Source organism: Ovis canadensis, chromosome 3, assembly GCF_042477335.2.
Source record: "Ovis canadensis isolate MfBH-ARS-UI-01 breed Bighorn chromosome 3, ARS-UI_OviCan_v2, whole genome shotgun sequence".
Lineage (NCBI taxonomy): Eukaryota > Metazoa > Chordata > Mammalia > Artiodactyla > Bovidae > Ovis > Ovis canadensis.
In genome coordinates this window covers 177,533,892-177,559,517 of record NC_091247.1, presented here as the reverse complement: position 1 = coordinate 177,559,517, position 25,626 = coordinate 177,533,892, and the positions used below count along the sequence as shown (strand labels likewise).

The following is a 25,626-nucleotide window of genomic DNA, read 5'->3' as shown; positions in this document are numbered from 1 at the left end:
ACAAGGTCCAGGCTACTCCCACCATTCCAGAAAACCATGCCCCAGTAGACCCCAGGGAAAGTGGGATGTCTAACCTGGGCTTTTGCAATCTTATTTCATAATCCACTTTCTTATCGCCTCCTTCACAAAACTGATGAGAAATTGGTACAAACTCTATCGACAAAAGATCACAACTTGATCCTCAATGGCAAAGGCAAGTATACATTATAAATAGCAAAACAGCTGGCTTGGACCATGTTGCTGGCCACTCATCCAGCTGAGAGATTTGAATGACATCATAACCCTTGAGAGGGTATTGCTAGCCAGCTGGTGTTATTTAGAATACACAAAAAGGGGGGAAAGAAAATGCACTCACATGCACACACACACAAATACACACACACACAGGTTCAAGTTATGCAGAAAAATATGAACAGTGGGAAAATCATTTGCCTCTCAGATGCCCTTCCCCTGGTGTGGGGTGGGGGTCGGGGTGGGGGCCAAGCAGCAGAATAGAGGAAGGAAGAAAGAGATTCGATTTTATTTTTTCAGTTGGCTTTACAGCTCAGCAAAATCTTTGCCCTGTCGTGGGCAAAAAGCATGAGACAGTGTCCTGAGGGGAGCCAATTACAAAGCTGCCTGCCCCTTTCCAGGTTCTAGGAAATGAGATCATTCCCCTCACTTGGCAACCAGGACGAGGGGTCATCCCAGCGCCGTCTTCCAGTCTAGTTTACCCCAGTCGTTTGAGGGTTAAAATCATAGAGTATGCTTGAGATGGTCTTTTTTTCATTTCTTGTTTTTTAAATTTTGTGTTGGCTCTGGAATATAAAATTGCTCGCCCATCCTCCACGAATATTCCTTTCATACGGGTAAGGTGTATTAGCAGATGTGTGTGTCTTCATGCCCGGTAGAAAGTTAATCAGAGGACAGCATCAGGATTTTAATGTCTGCTCCTCTTGTCACTAACACACATTCTTTTAAGGGAAAAAAATGCTTCTGTGCTCTAGTTTTAAAATGCAAAGGTATGATGTTATTTGTCACCATGCCCAAAAAAGTCCTTACTCGATAACTTTGCCAGAAGAGGGAGAGAGAGAGAAGGCAAGCGTTCCCCCAGCTGTTTCCTGTCTACAGTGTCTGTGTTTTGTAGATAAATGTGAGGATTTTCTCTAAATCCCTCTTCTGTTTGCTAAATCTCACTGTCACTGCTAAATTCAGAGCAGATAGAGCCTGCGCAATGGAATAAAGTCCTCAAAATTGAAATGTGACATTGCTCTCAACATCTCCCATCTCCCTGGATTTCTTTTTGCCTCATTATTCCTGCTAACCAATTCATTTCCAGACTTTGCACTTCAGAAGCAATGGGAAAAATCAGCAGTCTTCCAACCCAATTATTTAAGTGCTGCTTTTGTGATTTCTTGAAGGTAAATATTTCTTACTCTTTGAAGTCATTGGGGAATTTTCTTTAAATTGTGTACTGCTTGCTTCTGCTTAGAAATGTTCTTCACTTTAGAATTTTCATTGTTTCGGCACTGGGAGTTATTTATAAATTGCTGAATATGCAATTCTGTGGGATCTGAAAAAATAGCTCCGGGAGATAAATGCCTTTGCACAGATATCTGTATGAGTAAAAACTATTGCAAGGTACTTATGCTAAATCCTCCACTTCTTCAGGGCTTGAGTGGTGTCATTATAGAAGATTCCTTTAAATCCTGTCTATGGTTAAGGGCTATAGGGCATGGATATGAACTTTCGGATTTTTTTTGCAGGTGCAGATGTTTTATTTTTAAGACCATGTTCATGTGTATGTAGGGCTGTGTGGTGTGTGTGTGTGCGTGTGTGTAACTGGCCAGGACTTTTGATTACAAGGCATGCCACATACAAAGAGTTACGTTTTAAATGATATTAAAGCTTTTAAATATGATCTTTGGAGCTAAGGTCCCGGAACTCTCTGCACTTATGCCCAGAGAGTCAAAGTTAGAGTGAAGTTTCATTTGCTCTTCTGAAAAAGAACTCCTTAAGAACTCCTGCTGACCTTGCATATTCGGATAATTTAAACAAATGCACACTGTATATGGAAAGCGGAAACTTTCTAGCAACTGCTATTCCAAGTTTTTTCTTTTGAAGAGGACTCTCAGGGGCGAAGTTTGGACTTGGGGTCTTGTGTTGTAAAACACGGGTTTTGTATTTGGGATTGTAAAGCCTCTTTAGGTGAATTTGGCTAGCGCTGTCAATGCACTGACTTCGCCTTTCCAATAACTGGCCCTAGTTCAAGTTTCCATTCTCAGCAAAATTATATCTTTCAAGACTTGTATTTTTCCAATTTGCAAGCATTTTTAAGCTGCTGTCACTGGCTCCCCGATGCAATTGCCTGTGGGCTCAATTCATGATCCGTCCCTACCGCTTAGTCCAACACTTATTTGCCGCTTTCCAGCACTCCACCACTAGGACGTTTCTTAGTCAAGTCAGTGGCTTAGGAGTTAAGAATACATCCTTGTCGGGCACCTGATCCTGCCGCCCTTGAGAAGCCAAGATGCACACTGCCTACCTTGCTTTTAAAAGAAATGAAGTCAGTATACACATATGCTATGTGGTCTGACAGCTGGGGATTTTGTCTCCCTACTTAGAGGATCCTAAAAGGGGCTGTGTAGTGTTATCTCTGCATTAATTACAAGTTTGGAAAACTCCAAATGAACTTTCCATGCTGTGTATGCTGAACTTTTCAGAAGTAGAGCTAGCTAGCCATAAGTTGTTGCTTTTTCCTGTACTTGAAGCAGGAAGTGGTTTCAGGGAGCTACGTGGTTCTTTCAAATGTAATTCAATGAGTAAAGGTGTCTGCCAGGCAGAGCTCACAAGCTGATTGTACTGTGAGTCTCAAGATATTTCCAAGTGTTTGAGTCAGAGGAAAGAGGGCACAGGGGAGGACTGGAGCTTCGGTCCCTGTCCAGGACGGCTACAATAGGCACACGATGGAAATCAGTGGCTTGATTGGGAGGAAAAGATTGACTCAGATCCCAGCCATGCAATTTGTTTATTGTCTGAATGGACAAAAGGCAGTTTACCCAGGCTCGTAGCATACCTGCCTGGGTGTCCAAATGTAACTAGATGCTTTCACAAACCCCACCCACAAAGCAGCACATGTTTTTAAGTCCTCAGTTTTCTATTCACATCAGTCTCATAATACCCACCCTGACCTGCTGTAAAAGATCTGGAACAAACAAAAATGGTTACACCTACAGTGAGTATTTTCTTATGACTATTGCCCTCAAATTTTGCTGGGCATTTTTATTATAACCCAGACATCTGGAACCAATTGATATTCCATTTATTTAAGATAAAAAGAAAGGTTTTTAAAATTTTGGATTTGTGAATGATTTTTGAGAAAGAGTGCTCTGAAATTTTTTTTTCTCGTCTCTTTCTAGTTCTTCTTTCATTTCTTTCTTTCAGATCTCTCCTTTCTCTCTCTTCATTTCTTTTGTGTTTGGAAAAATAAAAGACCAAGGAAATGATGAACATATGGGGCCACTCATTTCAAACTTTTAACTCCTAAGCAAGTTCTTCATTGTTTTCTTTTGGGGGAACATAATGTGATAAATTCTCTGGTTCTCTGTGGGTGTGATGGACTGTTTCCTGAACTAAAAGAAAATGCACTAGAGGTTCTATCTTGTCCTAGAACTATAAGTGCTGATATTTATCTGAGAACATAACTCAGCAAAAAGGGGAACAAAGGAAGAAAGATAGGGGGAAATCTGTAAAAAATAAATCTTAAATTCTTAAATGCTAGAGACTGATAGGTATTGCTGAGTTTAAATGTGTTATACAAAAGAAATAGCTATTAAAAGTATAATGTTGACATCTAACGAAGTTCTCAATTCCATAAGGCTTTAAGTTGAGTTCCTTTTTCCCTGGATTTCACAACAACTGAAGAACCTGGAGGCATCTGCAGTTGCAGGTGCTTTGCCTTAAGCTTCACCATTAACTCAACAAAGAAGGGAGCAATGGAGAAACAGGACTGGCAAAACAACATACATTCTAGAACTGGCTGGTTACCAGAGTGTGGGGTATGTTCTGTAAGATCAATTATGAGTGTTCGCTTTTGAAAAGGGCAAGGAAGTCCAGTTGGCTTGGGCTTGTTGAGATTTCCACTGGAAATACTGAAAGGGAAAACTCCCACCAATTATTTTACAACTAAGAAAGATGAGGATTGGATGACAACTTGTTTCTAGCAGTCCCTGTGGCTTTGGCTATGTGGGGGTGGAGGGTTTCCATGAACAGGTCCTATGGAGAAAATGGAAGAAATTCTCCATCAAGCTTTCACCTCCTCTTCTATTTTATGTCTGTTATTTATGATGATTTGCAAATAGAGGACGCTTTTCATCTTCAACTGTTTCACAAGCATTAACTAAATATTTATGTTGTGTTAACGAGAATCAGGGGGTTAGGGTTTTTTTCCCCAATTGCTGAACTGAAAGTCTGGCCACAAAAATGGAAATCTTAATTACAGTGATGGAGCAAACTTTGCCACTGATGTAGAGAGCCATTAAGAGTCCAGGGAGGGCAAGGAAGGTGGTCGGAAAATAAATGACTGATCCTGTTTCTTTGAAAGTGATGGAGCTGAATGGACCTGCCACCACTGGGATGTTCAGAAAAACCTCTTTTCATAATGATAGTTTCCAGTTTAACTCTATGACCTTTTGATAGGGTCCCTGGTTTAACATCCTGTCACTAACTCTGCTGATGCTGCTGAAAGTAAATGCATCTGAGAGGGATAAAGCTACTCACCTTGGGAGGTTTCCTAGAAGAAACCACATCTTTGTGCCACAAGTAGCAATGTGGAAAAACTTAATGATCACCTTTGCATTGTTTCACTGCTGAGAGCAAGGATGGAGACTTGAGCCACAGGAATCCTGCCTCTGGCAGGGCTGACAGTTGGCTGTCTGTCACTGGCTAAGTCAAGCCAACCAGGGGTCTCTGCTATAAAAAGGATACAGTGACACTCAAGTCCCTCCAACAGATGAAGTCAGAATTCCTGAGACTTAAAAAAAAAGACTTTTGCAGGTTTTGAGCCCAGTTCCCTGTTCATGGAAGGCACTGTCTACACATGTGTTGATCTGACATTGAGCTTGACACAAGGGGCTTTAGAATGCAAAAGGAGTCGGGTTTACTTACCATAAACCAGTTTCATTCTGAAATTCTCAGATGTTTCCTGTTCCTGGTTTTTAACTTTTACTTGTTGTTGTTAACTGCTGATGTTCTGCAGGTAAGAAATCTCTCAGTCTCTCTTTCTCTCCCTCTGTTTCTCTCTGTCTCTGCCTCTCTGAAGTAGAAAAAAAAAAGCTATAATGATATGTAGTATTTTCACAAGTTCTTTTTCAGCTGCAATAAATTCTGTTTAATCAGTAGCAGGGGAATGACATTCTGGTTAATTTAATATTCTGGTCAGTAATGAATGCACATGCCATCTGTGGATGGCCAATTTGAGAGAATTTAAATTAATAAAACATATCTGGTCCCAAGTCTGGACTGAGCACAAATTAACCTTTGATGATTCCAAAGGTTTACCAGGACCTCTGAGTGGTGTGCAATAAGAGCATCTTTCACCTTCACACATTAAATGTTTCAGGACATTTATCTCATTGAATTGTAATAGGAACCCATAAAGAAAGGGTTCAAGAAGGACTTCCCCAGGGTTTCACAGTAGCAAGAGGATTAAAGTCAGATAGCATGATGCCAAGACCTGCTCAGAGGTCACTCACACACCTTGTTGCACTCCTGAGGGGAGAGTTTTGATTAATAACAGGAATGCAGAGATGGGGTAAAGGCACCCTTGCCTTGCCCCCACTCCCCTGGCAAGGACCCAGGAGGAAGATGACCCTCCTTCTGCTCTTTCAGCAGGTGAAGATGCCAGTCACATCCTCCTCGCATCTCTTCTATCTGGCCCTGTGCTTGCTCGCCTTCAGCAGCTCTGCCACGGCGGGACCCGAGACCCTCTGCGGGGCTGAGTTGGTGGATGCTCTCCAGTTCGTGTGCGGAGACAGGGGCTTTTATTTCAGTAAGTAGCCTCCCTCTCACTGCTCTGTGGATTTACAACTGCGGGGAGTGTGTGAAGAGCTGAATGACCGCCTGTGGCTGGCAGCCATCCTCAGCCTCCGAGATTCCTCACCTTAATGCGAGCCTAGTGTTTCAGTGGGGCCGTGGCACGTTTTGCAGATTTTGGATGGAGTTTTCCTCCTTAGCAGTTTGTCTTTTAACTACTTCCCACTAGGCTTTCCCGCAACTGTTCTGCTCTGCCCTCACTATTCCATTTCTTCTGGGGAAAAGACAGGACAAAATGGCCCTGGGGGATTGGGGTTTTGGTTTTCCAGACCTATGGATCACGTGGCAACATATGTGAATGTGTAGGGATGTTTTAAGTGCCAGGTCACTTGGAGGAAACTAGGAAGGTGGACTTGGCAAAGGGGCACATCCCAGATGTCTCCATGTGATATGAAATCACCCGAACAGACAGAAGGTGAGAGTCGCTGAAAGGCACATTTGCAAAGACACAGGCTCTCGCTCAATGCAAACTGAAATGCTGAGTTCATTTGCCCTCGGTTCACGCTGACCTTGAGTCTTTGTTGTTGCCTTCCTTTGATGTCGCCCTTCTCTGGGGCTCTCCAGTGATGTCTCCATCTGGAAAAGAGTTTCTGACAAGTGCAAGGTCACTTATCCCATAAGTAGGTCTCAGGTGATTAAAAAGTCAACAGTCAATAAAAAGTAGACAGCCAAGTCCATGCTTGCGGATAAATAATAAACACAAACGGGAGTCCCTGCTGCCTGAGGGAATGGATCACTTAGAGAACACACCTCAGAGGCATCTGGCTCATGTATGTTACAGGACACTGAGTGATGGAAAGCCAGATGCTCGTTCTGTTTAATTCTTTGCAAGTTTAGGGAGTTTCAGGAAACTGACATTCAGGTCTTCAGGACTGTGAATCATTCTTAGAGGTTCATGTGGCTTAAGTGTAGACAGCTTACCTCAGTTACCCACTAGGCTTTGAATAGCTCCTGTGATGACTCACACACTTCCAGTCTCTTCTTCCCAGGAAGGTGTGTGTGTGAGAGAGAGAGAGACTGGAAGGAGGGGTCTGTGAGTGTAGCAGTCTGGGATGGGAAGGGGGAAAGGGAAGGAAGAGGTTGATAGGCATGCTGATGGTCTGTACTCATCGTAGATTCGGTGACAAATAGCTTTTCAACAACTAGTGACAGAGAGTGAGAAGTGCTTTCTACTCTTTGAATGGGCAAATTCCCACTCTCTGTTTCCAGCCAACGCTTTGAGTGAGTTCATTTATTTTTCTGGCAATAAGGCAATTCTATCCCATTCTCTGTTTCTGTGCAGACGAATGAGCTCATTTGGTGAGTGCTTTTCGAATAGCAGACCCGTTTCACCTTCAGAGTATCTGGCAGAAGGCAAGTGTGTGACATCGACGTCACCCAGCGATGGCTTGTCACTACTCCTTACTTTGCTACTACTGATCCACATTTTAAAAAATGAATAAGTGGGTCTCAGTTATTATGCCCAAGAGGACCTTTTTTTCGCTTTGATAATCCATTTGTGCCATTTCCTTTTATCCAGTTCACTAGGTAATGGCCGAGCCCCCAAGTGTCTTGGGTTATGTGCCAGGTTGAATTGCCACATTTGATGTGACATGCTCCAGGATTTCCATGCACAGTGCATGGAAACTGGATCTTTCTATGACTGTGATGCTTACAATTAAATGACAAAAAATGAGAAAGAAAAAAAATAATCTGATCCCAAGTTACCCTTTGATACTTATATATGTTCACACAAAGAATTAAGGGTATTGGACAACTATGATGGAAACTGATTTCAACTCATTGGAAGGCATTCTATTACTCAAATGATCAGATTTTACAAATGTGTTTTAATTCTATCTTAATAATTTGAATGGGGAAGTTTCTACATGGCAACTCTTAATGTATAGAATATAACTTTGGATAGAAAGTGGTTTTATAAATTGTGTTTTATTATTGAGAGTCTGGTTTGCAGCACTCTGTGACAATGTGAATTATTTGTCTGACCTAAACTTTCATGCACAAAACTATTCTTGTTCATTTTCTAGTCAACTGGACTAGCCTTTTTGCCCAAGAGAAGTTAACCCCTTTAAATTGTTTAATTCAGAACGTTTTTGGAACCTCTGCCATGTGTTAGACACTGTACAGGCATAAGTGAGATACCTAGAAATGAATGAGAGATTAACTTTGCCTTCAAGGAACTCACAATCTAGTCAGGAGGTTAAAAAAAATTATTATCAAGTATCATAGAGGAAAATAATCATGGAAGAAAAATGCAATCCTTTATGCTTTTCCTAAATACTTTTCCCATTTTTAAAATCAGCTGACCAAGATCTACCCTCTCAATGGGCTCCTTGATACCAAAGGCCAGATTGTTTACCATTGAATCCCAGTATCTAGCTCAATGCCTGGCTGAGATAGCTGGGGCTCAACTTTGACTGTTGAACTGGCAGGACTGAATTGAATTGAATCCCATTGAATGTAACGGCATGACTTGTTTGGGATCTTAGTCTTTAGAATCATCAAGAATTAGGTTTGTCAGGTACTTTGGACAATTCTTCCTGCCTCATATTTACCCAGCTTTTCGATAAAACTTTATCTCTTTTCAACTGAATACAATGTATGCCAACAATGACTTAGAGGCGGCATTTAGATCCTCCCTAAGCTACATTGATGGTCTGTTTCGTGTCTGAGCCAATTATTCTTAAAGGCATTAACTGTTGTCAACAAATTTTATTGAGTTTCCTTTTTGTCCCTTGAGATTTACTGTGTGTGAAGAAGTCAGCTCTAAGCATTTACAGCCTTTGAAATATTTTTTAGAGGAAAACAGTCTTCCCTACCTTTATCCCCTGTCAATTGACTCTTATTATTGTTTTTATCCCTTTCAAAGTTTTATTTTATTGTGGCTGTGTGCCTCATTTTAAGCTGCTTCAAATCCATTTTGAATGTATGGATTTTTTCTAACTGTGGAAGGGGGTTTCTGATCTTAGTTTGAAATGCAAACATCTAAAAACATGTTACCTCTATAACTATCTTTTTTACTGGGCCAGAATATTTAACAAGGGGAATTTTTAATCCTATTAAGAGACAGAACTGTCCTGAATAACTTTGGGGTGGGGGGGCGTAACACTTATTTTGTATCAATCAACTCTAAATGAGTTCCTATTTCTCTACAAGCCTAAGTTCCACTAGAGCACAGAGCCTGCCACCTTTCTTGATTATCTGTTTTGTAAACATCTTCCCAGCATAAGTGCAAAAGTTCCTCTATAATTAACACAGCTTCACCAGACATTACATGCAATGAAAGTTGCAAAGAAGAGCTAAGTTCTGATTCTTCCCTATGTATCATAGTAAGAGAGCATGTCAGCCAGTCTTATACTTCCATAGTCTTGGGAGAAAAATGGTGGCCTAATGGAGTTGGCACATTGGGAAGAGCTAGCTATTATCTTTCCAGATTGATGGAGGAGGCTCATAGAAAGCAGTTTGTCACAACCTTGCTGTGCATGGAACAGAGCAAGAGGAAAAGAGCTTCAAGAAAAATAGGGGAAGTTCAGCTTGCCATAGATACTATTTTTGACAGTCATGGTGATTAACCATTTTAACATATGCTTTAGAGGCTTGTGGAATTTCTCTCCTTGGAGATACTTTAAAAATTGACAGACAACCAACCACCTTGAATGGTTTCAATTAAGAGCAACCAAAAGAAAGCGAGTTTCTGGGGTCCTTTTTAGTTTTAAGAGTCTATAAACAGTCCCTTAAATAAACTGTATATGCTTTATCTCCGCGGTCTGGGAAAAAGGAGAAGTAAATCAATTAGAAAGGAAAGTTGGATACCCTTTTGGTTAGTCCAGATTTATAGCTTTTGTAAAATATACTTCCAATGCATACTTATTAAGAACAGGTCTGAATAAATGAATGGCATTCCTCATGTGTTAAAACATACTGTTTTATAAAGAGTTTAAGTAAAACTTTGCAATGAATTTCATTGTTATTGATTGCAACAACCTTCCTAGATTGAGGTTATTATTATTAAGTCAAGCTTCTTTCATTTGAAATATAGTGCTCAGAAAACTGCTCCCAGACCTGTCATTCATTAGCTGTATGACTTTGGCAGGCATTTAAACTTCCTGGGCCAAAATGTCCTTGTCTATAAAACAAGGGGATTTTGTTCAAGTAAATGACCTCTTCTAACTTTTAACAGACTCATAGTCTAGGTTGTAATTAACAAGGATTTGGTACTATTCAAGAAAGGAGAATCTTGGATCTAAATAGTGACCAAAGAACATTTTAGACTCCTTTATCTTCTTCACATGGTTTCTGTTCATCTCCAGATAGGGGACCCCACCTACTTAAAGCAAGAGAAGCCAGTGCCTTTGTTTTATTTTGTTTTAAGCTGAGTTCCAACCCCTCAGGGATGGAATAGAAGCTCAGACATGACCAAATACATGCAAGTCATCTGGCCAAAGAGGCACACACCTCATGAAAACAGATTGCCATTTTTCTTTGCTAGGAAGGACTAACTGACTGTTCTCATCTTTACATTTTTTTCAGTCTCCTGAAAGTAAAGGACAGTTAAGTAGGTCAGTTTTTAACTGCTCTTTATAAATTAGAGGGGCAGATTGAATCTATAGTCTTCTAAACCTTGACTGAAAACCTTTTCCCAGGCTTTTAAGACTGCCTATCCAATTAAAGAAGAGAGTACGGCGCTGGGAACACCCAAAGACACACTCAGCCACCACTAGCATTGCTTTGAGTGGGGCTGGATTTGAGCTACACCATTTGAATTCCTTGGCTTGGCACCCCTTAGGCCTCCAGCTATGCATTTGTGTGACAGCTGGTCAAAGTTAGAGGTACAGTCACTGGCTGTGACTTTCTCTTTGAAGCTAATTGGAACATGTGGGATTTGACCTTGGCCCTGGTCTCATTAGCACCACTAAGCTAACAGGCCACAAATATTCTTAAAGAGAAACAGTAAGTTTTCATATTGACCTTCACTAGTGGCTACTACTCCTTAAATATGCCCAAGAGGACTAGTCTGGGCAACCAAGGGACTTCTAAGAAAGTGATGATTTCTGTGCAAGTTTAGAAAATATTGCAATATTGCAAATGCAATAATTTGCATTTTTCTGATATGGTCAAGCATCTCAAGACCATCTTCTCCCTGATGAACAAGAAGCAAGAGAGGGAGGGAGTCAAGGCCAAGTGTGGTCTGTACTGCCAAGAATCCAGGATGTGAATTCTAGCTCTGTAACTTACTTGGTGGGTGGCATCGAGCAAGTCACTTAACCTCTTTGTTCTTCAATTTCCTCATCTCCAAAACAAGGACTACCTCACAGAACTGGTTAATCTATTTGAACATATTAAATTAGAATACTGCCTGGCACATGGTAAGCATCATAAACACATTAGCAATTATACTTATTTATTCTCTTCTGGGATCAGTCACAGAGTCTACTGCAAACGTCTGGGTAGCCCAATTCATTTACACACTCATTTCCCTTGATGTGTGCTAAGTTGCTTCAGTCATGTCCAATTCTGTGAAATCCTATAGACTGTAGCCTGCCAGACTCCTCTGTCCGTGGGATTCTCCAGACAAGAATACTGGGATGCATTGTCATTTCCTCCTCCAGGGGATCTTCCCAACCCCAGGGATCAAACCCAGGCCTCCTGCATTGCAGGCAGATTCTTTACCAACTGAGCCACCAGAGAAACCTATTTCTCTCTATAGGGGCAGCTGATAAAATCTGTTGCTAATAGTAACACTTGCAGTAGTATCAGTAGCACAAAGTATGTCTTATGCTTGACTAGCATTTTCATTTTTTCAAAATCCAATTGTAGAAGGTCTCTCACTATGTCTTTACCCCAGTCTTAGAAGGTAAAAATCATTGCTTCACTGGACAAGTGAGAAATGTGAGACACAGAGAGTTTGTGATTTATCTTACTGGATGGATCCAGAACCAAAGTCAAGGTCTCTTGTGTCCAAGAAGCATGTACCTCTGCCCATTCACATTGCTGAAAGGTCCAAAGTGTTGCAGTGTAGAGATGTGCGTCCAAAAAGCCTTGGCCTCTTCTGGGAGAGCAGGAACAAAAACCCCTGCGGGCACAGATGATTCTGAACTTCTTTGAAAGGAGACTCAAGGGAGACATCCATGGAATGACCCTTTAGTTTACCTTCTAGAAAAACTTAGGAAATACTTATAGAATTTCTTTAGGCTGCACAAGAAAAGCTTCTTTGATTAGAGGCTGCTGCCATTTGAGTCCCTTACCTTCACAGACCGGACTCCATTCAGATGGCACACTGCAGCTCCCTGCTGAGCACAGGGATATGCCTTATGATCTGGGGGACTCTTTCCTTCGGCCAACTTCAACTTTTCTTCTTTCTTGGCCACCAGACCTCCAGTGCTTCTTTCCTAGTGGCTATGAGTTCTGCTGTTTTTCCTCAGAGACCTACTGAAGAAGAACTGTTTGTTGGACCAGGCATCTCTCTCTCTCTGGGTTTTAGAAGAGAGGTGGTAAAGGAGAAGTGGTCATAAGGCAACCTAAGCCTGAGAGTAAGCCAGGCAGGAAGGGTCTTCCCCAACTTGGCATGGAAGGAGCTGCAGAAGCTTTGGCTGGGAGGCTCGCACCAGTGCAGGTGCCTCTCCGCCAGTTGCTTGAAGACCATCAGTATTGGAAGGTCTCAGATGTTCATGGCTGGTAGGCTCATAGCTCCATTTTGGATCCAGAAGAGTGTTGGTGTTTTCCAAACAGCTGGGTCTCTGTATACTTAGTCCAGACATCATGGACCATGCCAGTATTTCTCAAGGCCTCTGTAAAGAGCCAACTTCAAGCCTCTAGCTGACTTTCTTCTGATTTCAGAGCCTACACCGAAGAATCAGACACTCTGCAAACAGGCAGGAAATTTCTCCCAAGGAGATTGCTCATTGTTCTTCATAATGGGCTACGAAACCTTTGCCCTTTTATGCAGCCAGAGTCTTTGACAACCATGGTGGCAAAACATGATTCCTGTACCGAGCTGCTGCCCTGGCAGAGCTCCATCCTACACCTCTCCGTGGAACATCAGCAAGCTCTTACATCACAAAGAATTACTTTTGGTTGCCTGGAAAGTTCAAGTCCCCAGGCCTTATTAGCTGTTAGACTAAGGAGATGACAACAGAACCTTTCACTTGTCTTTATCTATATGTGAGATCATGTTTAAAACATAGCAAAGAGCTGTTATTTGACGTGTGATTCTTTAAGTGCAGTAAGTTGTATGCTTATTTAATGCATTGTTTAGTCTCACGTTGGCTAAAGCCCCTTAAAGAAGCACTTGGCAAGCTCTGGCTTTTCATTCTTGGCATAGCTGCCCCTCTTACTTTTTCACTGAACCTTAAATACCACAAAAAACCCTTCACTTACTTTACATCTGGCATATTACTTTACGCAATTGGCCAGAACTTTTGCACATGGCCCTCTGCATTTGTCCAAAGGTAATTAATGGCTTTGCAATATTTGATCAGCAGCAGCATGGATACAAAGAGAAGTTGTGCAATCAGCAGAGACCACACAGTCTTTTAAATGAAAACCTTTTTTGCATTAAATGCTCAGGCGTTGTGCAGGGATAAGGGTTTCCATGCCAAAAAAAAAAAAAGAGAGAGAGAGAGAGAATGGGCATGCTGAAGTCCCTGGGAAGATACCCAAGAACCTGATTCTTGATTAAGTATGTATCTCTGTAATAAAACTACCTAATTGTTCACAGAAAGTAAAATTGAAGACTGCTGTAAGCTTGGAAGGCCTTGAAAAATAATCTAGTCAAACATGAGAAGTTAAACTCAGAAAGAAGGGACATGTCCAAGGTCATGCCCCTGCTAATTAGTACAGAAGTAAGAATGAGGAGATACTCTTGGTTCTGTTTCCTGATTTCATGCTGTGTTCTACCTTTATCTGTGATGGACCACGCTTATGTCTAAGTTACCTGATGAATTTCAGTGACCAGGAGATGCCTTCAATCAGTCTCACCCAAATGAACATAGATCTTGGTGATGCTCTCATTCCAATAAATTTCCTGAGATTGAAGTTAGAGAGTTCAGAGAGTGAGAGACTGTTACTCCCTTGCTGTAGAAATTTGTACAAACCATAGGTATTCCCTGCCTTTTTCCTATACCATGACTTGGCCTTTCAATGTGCCTGGGGCATTCCAAATCCACTTCAGGTCATGCTTTAGAGTATTATTATATATTATATTATTCTGACTCTTTGGTCACTCTCTCCAATGTCAACTTGGGTAGGACTGCTTTGGAATGACTTAGCAAAGCTGTGCTCCTGGAAAATCTGAAACAGCCTGACGAGTCATTGGATCAGCTTCTTTTCTGGAGATTTCTCTGACAGCCCTAAGCCAAAAGAAATTTACACCTGATTTTTTTTTTGCACGTTTCCAAGCAAATACTCTATGAATCTCTTCAGATTTTTCTTCTTTCACCTGTGATCTCTCTGAGGTACTAGAAAGGCTGTTGGAAGGGTTTTTTTAAGCTTTCAGAATGGGTTAGTCATAGAGTCAATTCTGTGAGTGTTTCTGAGAAGATGGTCCTACCTCTGTGCCATTTACCCTGATGAAATGGGTCTTTCATCAGAGGCAAGTGATGAAGAAAGTCTGTGCTGAGCCAACCTACATGCAACCAACTCCTGATAATCTGTGAAACTGGGGAAAGGAGCACGAAGGGTGGGAATCCTGGATTCAGCTGACTTGGGGACACTGTACACATTTTAGCCTCCTCATTCCTCCTTCCTTCCTGTCTCCAGCCCCAGCCCTTTTGTAAGACCAAGTGGCCTGTCTTAAAATTCGACTCTATTCTCCCGCTCCCTACTCACCTCCCGCAGCAGTGCCATGGGCAACAGGATTTCTCAACCTCAGCACTGTTGACATTTTAGGCCAGATAATTTTTTGCTGGTGGAGAGGGACTGTCCTGTGCATTGTAAAATGTTTAGTGCCATACTTGATTGACTTCTACCTTCTAGATGCCAGAAGTCCCATCCTCCGAGTTGTGACAATCAAAAATCCTTCTAGGTGTTGCCAAAATCCCCTGGGGAGGGGGATGGTGCAAAATTACACTTGTTGAGCACTATTGGACTAGAGCTGGCTCCAGAAGAAAAGCAACCAGAGAGACGGGAAAGCCATGAGTGCAAGAGACACACAAACTAATTATCAGGCACTGGCTAATGGGGTCTGTGGTTCATTACCCAGAGTAAAACAATGAGAAGAATTACTGGAGGTTTGAAAGCTTCTCTCTGAAAATAAAGCTCTCTTCCTATAGGCTACCAAAAAAAAAAAAAAGGTGTTTGCAAGCCCTCCTTTTTGTCTGATAGCTATGGAACTCATTTATTTTAGTAACAGAAATATGGGAAGGCAGAAATAAGCAACATTGTGTGCTTAGAAATTTGAGTATGACAACTTGGAATAAATGAAAAAAAAAGTGGTTTTGCTTTGACTTCAGTATTTGTGGCTATTCCCTTCTTGGTCATAGACTTTCAATTCAGAGTGAAAAAGCCTGGTTCCTTTTCCCTGCTTGTGTCTTTCCTATTTGAGTATCATTATAGTCATTTTATTATCTATAAACAGGCCGACCAGAAAGCAGAAAGAGATCAATAAAGTATTACTTTGGAAATCAGAAGTTCCACATTTGGGGCTCACCCAGCCCCTTTACTTAACAGCTGTATGCTCTTGAAGAAGCCATTTAATTTCCTTGGGTCTTATATTCCTCACTTTTAAAATAAGAATTAAAAATACTATACCACAGAGTTCTTTGAAGGCTCAACTATAGAGAGGATTTGGAAACTGAAAGAGAATCCAGATATGTCACTATTAGTGGACTGAATTGAATAGTGGTTTGACTTTAGCCTTTAGTGACTTTGAACCATTAGTTCAATGGTTCTGCAATAATTACAGTGTAGAAAAGTTAATTTGGTGGTGTATCTTCTCAACCTAATTAATTAAAAATAAAAGCATGCTTGTATCTTCTGTTCATCTATCACTTTGAATTTAGACCACCCAAAAGTCTATTAATGGATCTTCAGAATGCTTACTCAGTATTACTGTTTATATCCTTATTGGAGAAAGTATTAAAAAAAAAAAAAAAAAAAACAAATGGGACCTATCACTTTACCACACTGAGCTTGCTCAAAGAGTTAGTTTCCAGATAGTGGTTAGGTAGTCACTGAGGTACCACACATAAGCAAAAAGATTTCCATTCTCCCAAGTCAGCTACTGGTGATTTTTGCTTACCCTCAAAGAAGCAATGCTCAGCAGAGGGAATATACTCAGTAATCAAAAAAGTATCTTTGTACTCGTAGTATCTTTGTCCACCTCAACTGCTTCCTTATCATAGTCTGACTTAGAAGATTTGAATTTTTTGTTTGAGCATGGCTTTGGTGAAATAAAAGTTCTGAGTCTGATCACCATATGGACATGTGAACATGTGGTTCTTCTAGCCCAGAGGCTTTACATACAGCTACTCCTGGAGACACAACATTTGATGTAGAAACCCACAGTCAAATACTGGTTACTGCCACCATGAATTATCCTTTGAGTTCTTAAAAAAAAAAAAAAAAACAGAGACTAAGTTTTGAAAGTTTTTTTCTGTCTTCTGCAGCATGCAGGGCACTTAATAACACTCCTTGACTTGATGTTTAAAAAGGCATTCCAAAAGCTATCTCCTTCTAACAGTCCCCAGGGAATACCCCATGACTTTGCATTTGATACTGCTGCCATTGTGGATCTGAGATTGAAGGTATAGAAGGAAAAAATCCCGAGGTGTCACCCCTTGGGACTCCTTAACTGTGGCCCCAGTGAAAACTTCTAGATCAGCAGTAAGCTAATTCTAGTCAATAGGGAATTTTTAAGAGCTATCATAGGATTCCGCACAAATAGATTTCACCTATGAGAATGGTTTTGAGAACAGAACCTCCATTCAATTCCTGTTTCTTACTTCAACTGAGGCAAGCATACTAAAAGGACAAGTGACAGGCGAGGGAAGATATGTAACAAGTGGTATATTCCTGGCAAATGAGTCCTAAGGTAGGTATAACAACAAGAGCACCAGCCTTTAGAGAACACAAGTGCTTTCTCCTTACCAAAGTATAACTGAAGAACTGGAGAGGTAGGAAGAACCATATAGAGCAATCTGGTTCAGTGTTCTCACTTCCCAGATGAGGGAAGCAAAAATCTAGAGAAAACATGATGTGCATGAGGTCACAAAGCATGCTGATGGGAAAGCCAGGATGGTAATTCAGTCACCTCACCCTTCTGTTTAGGGCTCTTTGCATAGCTGGATGTTTTACACTTAACCTTGATAAACCCATATGAAGGCAGCACTAGTAGCCACAGTTCATAAACTCAAAGTGAACAGCTATGTCAGATTCTTCTGGTGTCATGCATCGGAATAGTCTTTGAAAAGTTAAGCCCTTAACCACTCACAAGAACTTTTCCCCAATTTCTATCACCCATTTGGATAATATTATCAAGTCTTTTTATCCCAAATCTGATCAACCTGACTGTAGGACTATGGATCTTCACAGACTCTAGTAGTTTGATGGTTTGCAGGCTTAAAACAAACAAAAAGGGAAAGAATGAATTTCCATTTTAGAGGCCATTTTCCGTTTAGAGGCCATGTGACTGGAAAATGGCCTCTAAAACGGAAAATCATTCTCTCCCTTTTAGCAAGTTGATTGGTTGATGCATTTTGTATTGCTTGTTAACTCAGAAGCGACCCAAAACAAAAGGTATTCCTGATGCATTATTTCTGTCTCTAAACATTCCTGATTTGCTCGTCTTTCATGAAGGCCTTCCATGAAGAAGCTTAAATTTTCCTACGTATTTTGAGTTTTATGTTTCTTTCCATTAAAGTTTCCAGCCGTTCATAGACATATTTAGTTTGGCAGAAGGTAGTGGTGACTCATGGAATGAAGAAATTTGAAAGCAAAGCTACTGAAATGGATCTAATTTCTTTTTTTGGGTAATTTGGGAGTGAGCAATTGATAATTTGTCTAATTTTTCCTGGTTTCATCAGCTGCCATACTGCCAAATATTTGTTCCATATGGATGCTTTGTTATTCCTGAAACATGTAATAAATTTCAGCTGCAACTATATCTAATATGGTCAAAGGGTAAGACTATTGTTGGCTCATTTTCTCATTGTTTTTGGCTGGACACCCTCAATCAATGGCTATTGAGTGAAAAAGCAGGATCATATTGAAACCATTTTCAGCATGTTCCTTCCTATGGATCCAACCATTTCACTCTGAGTTTGTCAAGCACAGCAAATGTTCTCTATTAAAGGGATGGTTATGTTTTAGGCATAGATGCCACTGCCAGCTAATTTCATTCACCTAATAATTCCACTCTCTCCATTTGGTATAGAGATGTTTTTGGCTCTCCAAAGTGTCCTACTCTGAGTCTTGCCTCTCACTATAGAACAGATATTTGGAGATAGATTTTGAGAAGATCAGTGACCTACTCCCACTGCAGGCATTATTTCAGGGTTACTTTAAGAAAGACATCCTGAGGGCCCTGAAACATATGAATCATAAGACTTGTAAAAGTATTAGTGCCACAAATCTGGCTGGCATTTCTGTAGGTTACCAGTACTTTGCATGCAATTATGGAGATCTCCCTTACCAGAGAGATCAGACAAGGATTCAGTAACATTGTTCTCAACCACCATCAAAGTAAGTCCTTCTGGCTTATTTCTGGCTGGTTCTGAACTAGGCACTGATTACTTAGTGTCTTAAAGTCATTCCATGGGTAATTGGTTTCAGTCAATAAAAATGATTTCAATGCTGCCCTGCAAAAGTAGCTAAAATAACGAACAAAATAGTCTATTTCTTGGAAGAAGCCAGACTTCACTGAAGGCCTGGGAAAGCGTTTTGTGACAAGAAATAATCTCTTATTAATGATGGGAAAATTGGGTTTAATTAACAAATGTTACAGTGTCACATAGTAAAACTACAGGTTAGTGTAGATGGAGCTAGAGTCTTGCTACTCAAAGCCAACTGAGAGCTAGTTAGAAATTCAGAACCAGGGGCCCTACTCTCAACCAATTAAAAGAAAAGCTGCATTTTTGCAGATACCCAGGAGATTTTATGCACATGAGGGTTTGAGGAGCCCTGGTCTACCGAATCACAGGAAATAGCAAATACCTGCTGACTGATATCTCTCTCGTCTACGAGAGAGAACACAAAATATTCAGATCTAAACTTTCACTAAGGAGTTGAAAAATGGTGTTGGGGCCAAACTTGCTTGTGATGGTTAACAATGTATATGCTGATTCGACAGTATCAAGTCCTAATCCTCTGAAGTTGGTGGAGCCTTTCCTCAGAGGAAATATAGAACTGCTCCACGCATAACCCCATGGCCTGACCTTCTGTGAACTGGAAATTGGAACTCCTAATTGCTGTGGCTGCAGTTTCCAAACCCATCACTGGGGCCAGGAACTGAGATCCAGGCCTTAAGATCTTGCCAGTTTCTTTTTCAATAGTTACATTTTTAAGAACAGCCAAGCAAGAGTCCTTTAAAAAAATATTTCTAATTGCATTGAGGGGAGAAATGTGTGTTTTACTCATATCATATTGCTGCCTTTGTCATCCTCAGCCAGGTTCTAGTATTATTTCTTCTAGCTTCAAGTTGATTAGTTCCATTAGGATGCCCATTGGGATGTAAGGGAAATAGTTTTAAACTAAGAAAAAGTGGATTTCTGTCACCTACTGAGAGGTGAGGGATAAACTTTAAATCTGCTTTTCAAAGGGACAGCTGGTTCCCCAATTGATAGCCTTCACTAGACCCATTCTGGAGCTGGGCTGTTTCCCCAGGATGAGCCCCTTAGTGAAGGTCTGGTTATTTGAAAGACATGGCTTCCTCAGAAAGACATGATGCCTCAGCTGGGTAGGTAGAAGTGAGAGAAAGCCCATTTGTAACTTCTCTGCCTTGAATGACACTAAAAGAAAGGGAGGATTTGCACTGAGGAGTCAAGGAATCTTGGATTTACTCAGACCTCTTCCAGGAAATAGCTTGATAAATTTGGTGATTAGTCCCATGGGTCTTCAAACCTGTTTCCCCTGGAACAATGGTATTAGGATGAACCAAGACAGCCTGCTTCTGAAATGGGATTATTGGGATCTCTTTTCACAATTTTCCAGGGGTAAGGGAGGGGAATAAGCCATGGATAGAATGTTCATGTTTTTTCACAAACATTTTTCTTAAAATTTAAGTACCTGCCACATCTTCACTCTATTCAACTCTAGGATAAAGCGGTATTGGACTTAGCTCACACATATATATTGAATTTGTTTAGACTTAAACCCACAGCATTTTCACACAACAATATCGCTGACTCTGGCACTCTACCCATTGAAAGAATGTTGACAAGATAATTTCTAAGACCTTTCCAGAACTGACATTTATTGTAATTTTGTGGAAATCTGTAAAAATCTTTAAGGGATCTAACTGGATGTGGATCATGTATATTGCCTTATTAGCATTCTTCTTTCATTGCTGTTGTTCAGTACTTTAGTAAAATGTATGGATGTAAAATTATAGCACTAACTAATCAATTCCATTATAGCATCATTGGATAGTCATGTGCTCTGTCCTAAGCAATACTCAGGGGAGTAATATAGCCATGCCTTCAAAGAGGTTTCATAATAGCAAATAAGGACTCATTATATATCAAGTAAAAAATATGTACTAGCATCCATTTATAATCACATCCCTCAATGTGGTTCTGCAAAGACATGCACTGTAATAGTTTTTCTATCATATTCATTGTGCTATCAAATTGGTATCCCAATGGATTCTTTCTGGACTTGGACCTTTATGCATTTTCTCATTCTAATCTCTCATTATTATGGCATCATAACTGGATCCCTTCAGAATTTCATTGAACTTATTAAGAGATACTTAATATCATGGCAACTCCAGATTAAATTGCACAGGAAATCAGCACTGTAAAAGGATCTTAAATAAAGTTGTAGTAAGCAATTTAAAAAATTTTATCAATCAGACAACCCCAAGCTTGACTCAGACAGGAATAATTCTCCCCTATTTTATTCCAGTCCACTTGACTCATTGAGTGCCTTCTAGTTAGCAAAACATGAAATGATGAAAGGAATGCGTAAGCACTGCCCCTACCCTCATAGAGTTAATACTCTAGAACAGATGTCACCAAATGGTCCCAGACCCTACTCCCACCCCACCTGAACCTAGTCAACAAACACATTCTCTTTGATCTACTTGATAAGTTTTTCAAATTTTGAAATTTTAAAAATCAAGAGATTTTAAATAGAGACGAAGATTAACAGCTTCCCTTGAAAAACAGGGTGATCTAACTTTGCTGGCTGGTGTTCCTGCGTGGCAGCTATAGGCTAGAGCCTTCTAAGTGGCGTATGTGCCCCTCCAGCTGATCACAGTACCTTAGGGCAGGGATCCCCAACTTCTGGGATCTAATGCCTGATGATACAGGGTGGAGCCGATGTAATAATAATAGAAATAAAGTGCACAATAAAGGTGATACGCTTGAATCATCTCGAAACCATCCCCACCCCCTGGTCCGTGGAAAAATGATCTTCCAGGAAACCAGTCCCTGGTGCCAAAAAGGTTGGGGACCACTGCCTTACAGGCTTGATTTATTCATCTATATACCCATATGGCCTCAGCATACATTGATCCCTGACACTCTTGTTCCAGATATGCAAGATTTCCTTGGATACCAATCATCTATCCTTTTTATTCAATTCAACACTCAATTCTTGCTTGTGTACTGTCACCCAGGCACTAGGATAGCCACTGCCAATGCATATGAATAAGATACACGTCTTATTTTTAACACACTCTGCAGCTCTCCTCAAACATAGCAAGAGTACAGTTCAGGTAGCATTGAAAAGACAAGAAAATCCCCTTGGTAAAGATAAAAACTTAAATCTGAAAAACTAGACATTCAATAAGTTAGAGATCATCAAAGAGATATTTCTTCAAGAGCAAGTAGAGTTTTTGGTCAGTGACCTTGTAAAGCAGGAAAGGCCAGGTTCCCAGCCAGAGCGATGGACAAGTTGCACAATCACTCAGAGTGTTTAGGACAGTGGAGACCATCAAACCCAGCTCTTCAGACAAAGCGAGCTGTAGCATTGTAGTTTGTTTTGCACCAAGATCCAGAACAGCTGTTACCAATTCCCTGGGAGATTGCACATGTGTGCCTCCTTCCATTCCCATCACTGTTGAGGTCCCCCCTCATCACTCACTGAAACTATTGCAACAGCTTCCTCAGTGATGGCTCTGTGTCCAATAGTGCTTGACACCAGCCCTCCCACCCATGAGATTAATCTTCCTAAAGCACAGTCCTAATCACTTTATCCCTCTTCTAAACAATTTCCAGTGACCATTCATGGCTAAGTGAATTGAATCCAAACTCCCCAGCTTTATGGTAATGCATTTTATACAAGGCCTCTATCTAACTTCCCAAATGTATTTTTGTTTGTAATGTTTTGTTTCTAATGTCTAACTAGTGTTTCCCTACAGCAGTGTTCACCAACTGGCAGTCTGCAAGTGATATCTAGTCTTCAAAAGTATTTTGTTTGACAAATACAGTGTTTTCATGAAACTGAATTGTCTGTCAATATTTACTAGATGACTCTTTCCTCTAGATTGGCCCATATTTTCTGCTTTACCAAAATCCTCACCATTCTCTATTGCCTATTCTGGTCCACTTCACTCCTTTATGTGACTTGCATGGCTCTGATAGGCATCTGAATTTACACATGCCCCCTACATATTCCAACATCCGACCTAGACGATTTACTACCGCACATTTTATTTTCCAGAGTTTCCCTTCTGTTCCTCCCTTAAATGTCACCTCACCTCCTCTGTAAAATTTTCTGCCAGATGTTAACTCCTTTTCCTCTGAATAGCAATAATATTCCTCTAACAACACATAATCTATCCTATATTGTATGTGTGTGTGTGTGTGTGTTTATTGAGTATTCATGCGTGATGCCATCTAGTTCACTAAAAGCACCTCAAAGGTGAAGGCCATTGAGTCCCACCTACCCCCTTGTACACAGACGGCACAGGCTGTGTTTGCATGGAATTAATTAAGTTACCCATTTTCCTTTGGCCTGTCAAGCCTGTAGTAGTTGTGTATACCCACAAGAAGGCAGTAACTCAGTTGACAGGCAGACATGGCTGAGTTGGAAGACTCCTGGGGACTTTTAGGCATTTTCAAGTAGGGAATGAGAAAGGCTGTATCTAAACAGAACTACTGAGGGAATGTAGGTAAACAGAACATGATCCTTTTCGTTGGAAGCTGCTCTGATCGTCAGATAAAATCACTATCACATGTCTCACAAGGAACTTCAGCAAACCTTTTGTATGCTCATTTTGTGTCAGAATTACAGGAGTCCTTCCATTCCTGGGGGCCTGGCTGAAAGAGTGGATTGAGCCAGTGCCAGGTAGAGCACAAATGCCCCAGAAAAAAAAAAAAAAAAAAACACACAACGAAATAGAAAGAGCTCTGCATACTACACAGCAAAATGTCCATTTCTAAAGTTACTGAATGCCTAGAACGGTGCTCTCAGTCCTTGCCTTGGCAGAAGGGCTGTCATCAAGTTACGAGATTATGAAGTCAAAATTCAGTAACTTCAGAAATGGATCCAACCATTTTGATCAAAATGATCAGTTGTAAACTGTGAACCAAAAAATAAGAAAGCTACTCTTCTTAAGTGTAATTTAATTCAGCAGTGTGTTATGGACAACTGTGTACCCAGGATAGGGCTAGAAATCAAGAAAACTGAAACAAGAAAGCCAGTAGAGACAACTAATATTAATGGGCACTTATTAAATTCTCAAAGTATGACATCAAACCAGCCTTCAGATTGTCTTAAACCTGCTCAAGGATGTAGCACTTACCCATGTGTAGGAGTCGTCATCAAGCTAATCTGACGGCAATAAAATAAACAATAAATACAAACATGGCATTTTTTTTTTCCTATTCCTCTAGAACATGGCCGATTTCAAATCATGTCTACAAATGAAGACCAGGAATTTTAATTTTCCTCTCCCTATCTACCATCTTATGAGGTTTTCCACTGATATTTAAAAGTAAGGTGGAATTTTTCACTTTTATGTACCTTCTATCTGCCTGGGTTCTTGACTAGGTAGAGGTATGAATGAGTTATATTGCCAGAGAGAGGCCAGAAATAAGGGCAAACAAAGTGCTTTGACTTTGAGTTGATGGAAAGCTCATGAAAGAACCCTTCCTTTTGTGGAATTGCTGAACCAGTCTTTCCAACTGATGTCCAGTGACAACCCAAGGACAGCTCCATTACAAGTTCAATGCAAATTCTACCTGGAGTCATGAGTTTCCCCCTCCCACCTGATCCTCCGTATCCCCTAGTCCAGATAGGATCTGACCCAAAGAACATGGGCATCGCTGGTTCCTTTTCTTTCAGCGCAAGAACTCCTCAAAGCAGAGATTTTCTGAATTAAATAGAAATCCAACTATGAATGCCTGGGTATACTTGAATATTTCTTCTGCTACTAAAGAAATATTAGGTATTAGAAGAAGCTCTGAATTCGAGGTGAAGAGACCCTGAAGAGACTTGGCTTTGTTGATTATAACCTGGGTACCTTTGGGCAGCTCTCTTGCTTGTAAAATGGGTATAGTCAGCCCTTCCCTGCCTCCCAAAAGGGTTTTTGTGAGTATCAGTTTAGATAATACCCATGGAGTCATCACAAAATGCTCAGGGAATCAAGGCCAGCTATAAGCTTCCAGAGATACTTTGAAGGAAGTGTTGTTTGAATGGCTTTCCTGGTGGCCTGCAATATGGAAGACCTAGGTTCAATCCCTGGGTCAGGAAGATCCCCTGGAGAAGGAATGGCAATCCACTCCAGTATTCTTGTTTGGAAAATTCCATGGACAGAGAAGCCTGGCAGGCTACAATCCATAGGGTCACAAAAGCTGGACACAGCTGAGTGAAATACCTACCTGATCTAGACTGGAGTACATACTGAGGTTGCAAGTGGGTTAGCCAGGATGGCATTGAATTCCTGCATCCTCCTCGAGAGCTTCCTCTGCAGCCTTTCCTTTTTGGGGCATGTGTGCTTTCTATGGACTAGAACTACAAGGGCAGAAGCAGGAATAGCTGTATTATTGGTCAGTGCTTCTCATAATCCACCATCCCGTGAGTAAGGATAAGAGGTTAATTAAATATATCTCTCGGGCAACAGAAATGATCAAGGCTGTCCCTGGAACACAGTTGCTTCAGAAAGTAGGCTTTTGTTTCAGAGAAAATCTCCCACAGAGAAACATAGAACGCCAAAGAGAACTATAAATAGGACTATCATTTATGTCAATTATAAATAGATTTGCTCCCTTTTGATTAGAAGATTAATGCTAGCTGAAAGTCGGTAGTTGAACAGAAATGAGGGAAAAACTCCTGACAAAATATTATGACACGCTAAGAGTTAGATTTGATACCTTTTCCTCCCTGTGGTATTTTCTCTGATTTTCCCTAAATGAAGACTCTTCTCATTTGAGTTCAGAATTTAGTTGTTAG

At 40.7% G+C, this 25,626-nt stretch overlaps 1 protein-coding gene across 21 annotated transcripts in view; it reads left to right on the top strand.

Moving 5' to 3' along the window:
- The first annotated feature begins 586 nt into the window (after window positions 1-586).
- The window catches only part of IGF1 (insulin like growth factor 1), a 74,218-nt gene continuing 49,178 nt past the window's right edge, over window positions 587-25,626 (top strand). For 2 of the 21 annotated variants that reach the window (XM_069585179.1, XM_069585178.1), the window contains exons 1-2: window positions 1,056-1,400; window positions 5,869-6,028. In XM_069585179.1, coding sequence (XP_069441280.1) covers window positions 1,338-1,400; window positions 5,869-6,028 — 223 coding nt within the window. In that variant the 5' untranslated portion in view covers window positions 1,056-1,337. Of the gene's footprint in view, window positions 1,002-1,039; window positions 1,401-3,051; window positions 3,215-5,868; window positions 6,029-25,626 lie in introns of those variants that run through there. The other 19 variants (XM_069585184.1, XM_069585183.1, XM_069585187.1 and 16 more) reach the window with 17 other exon arrangements.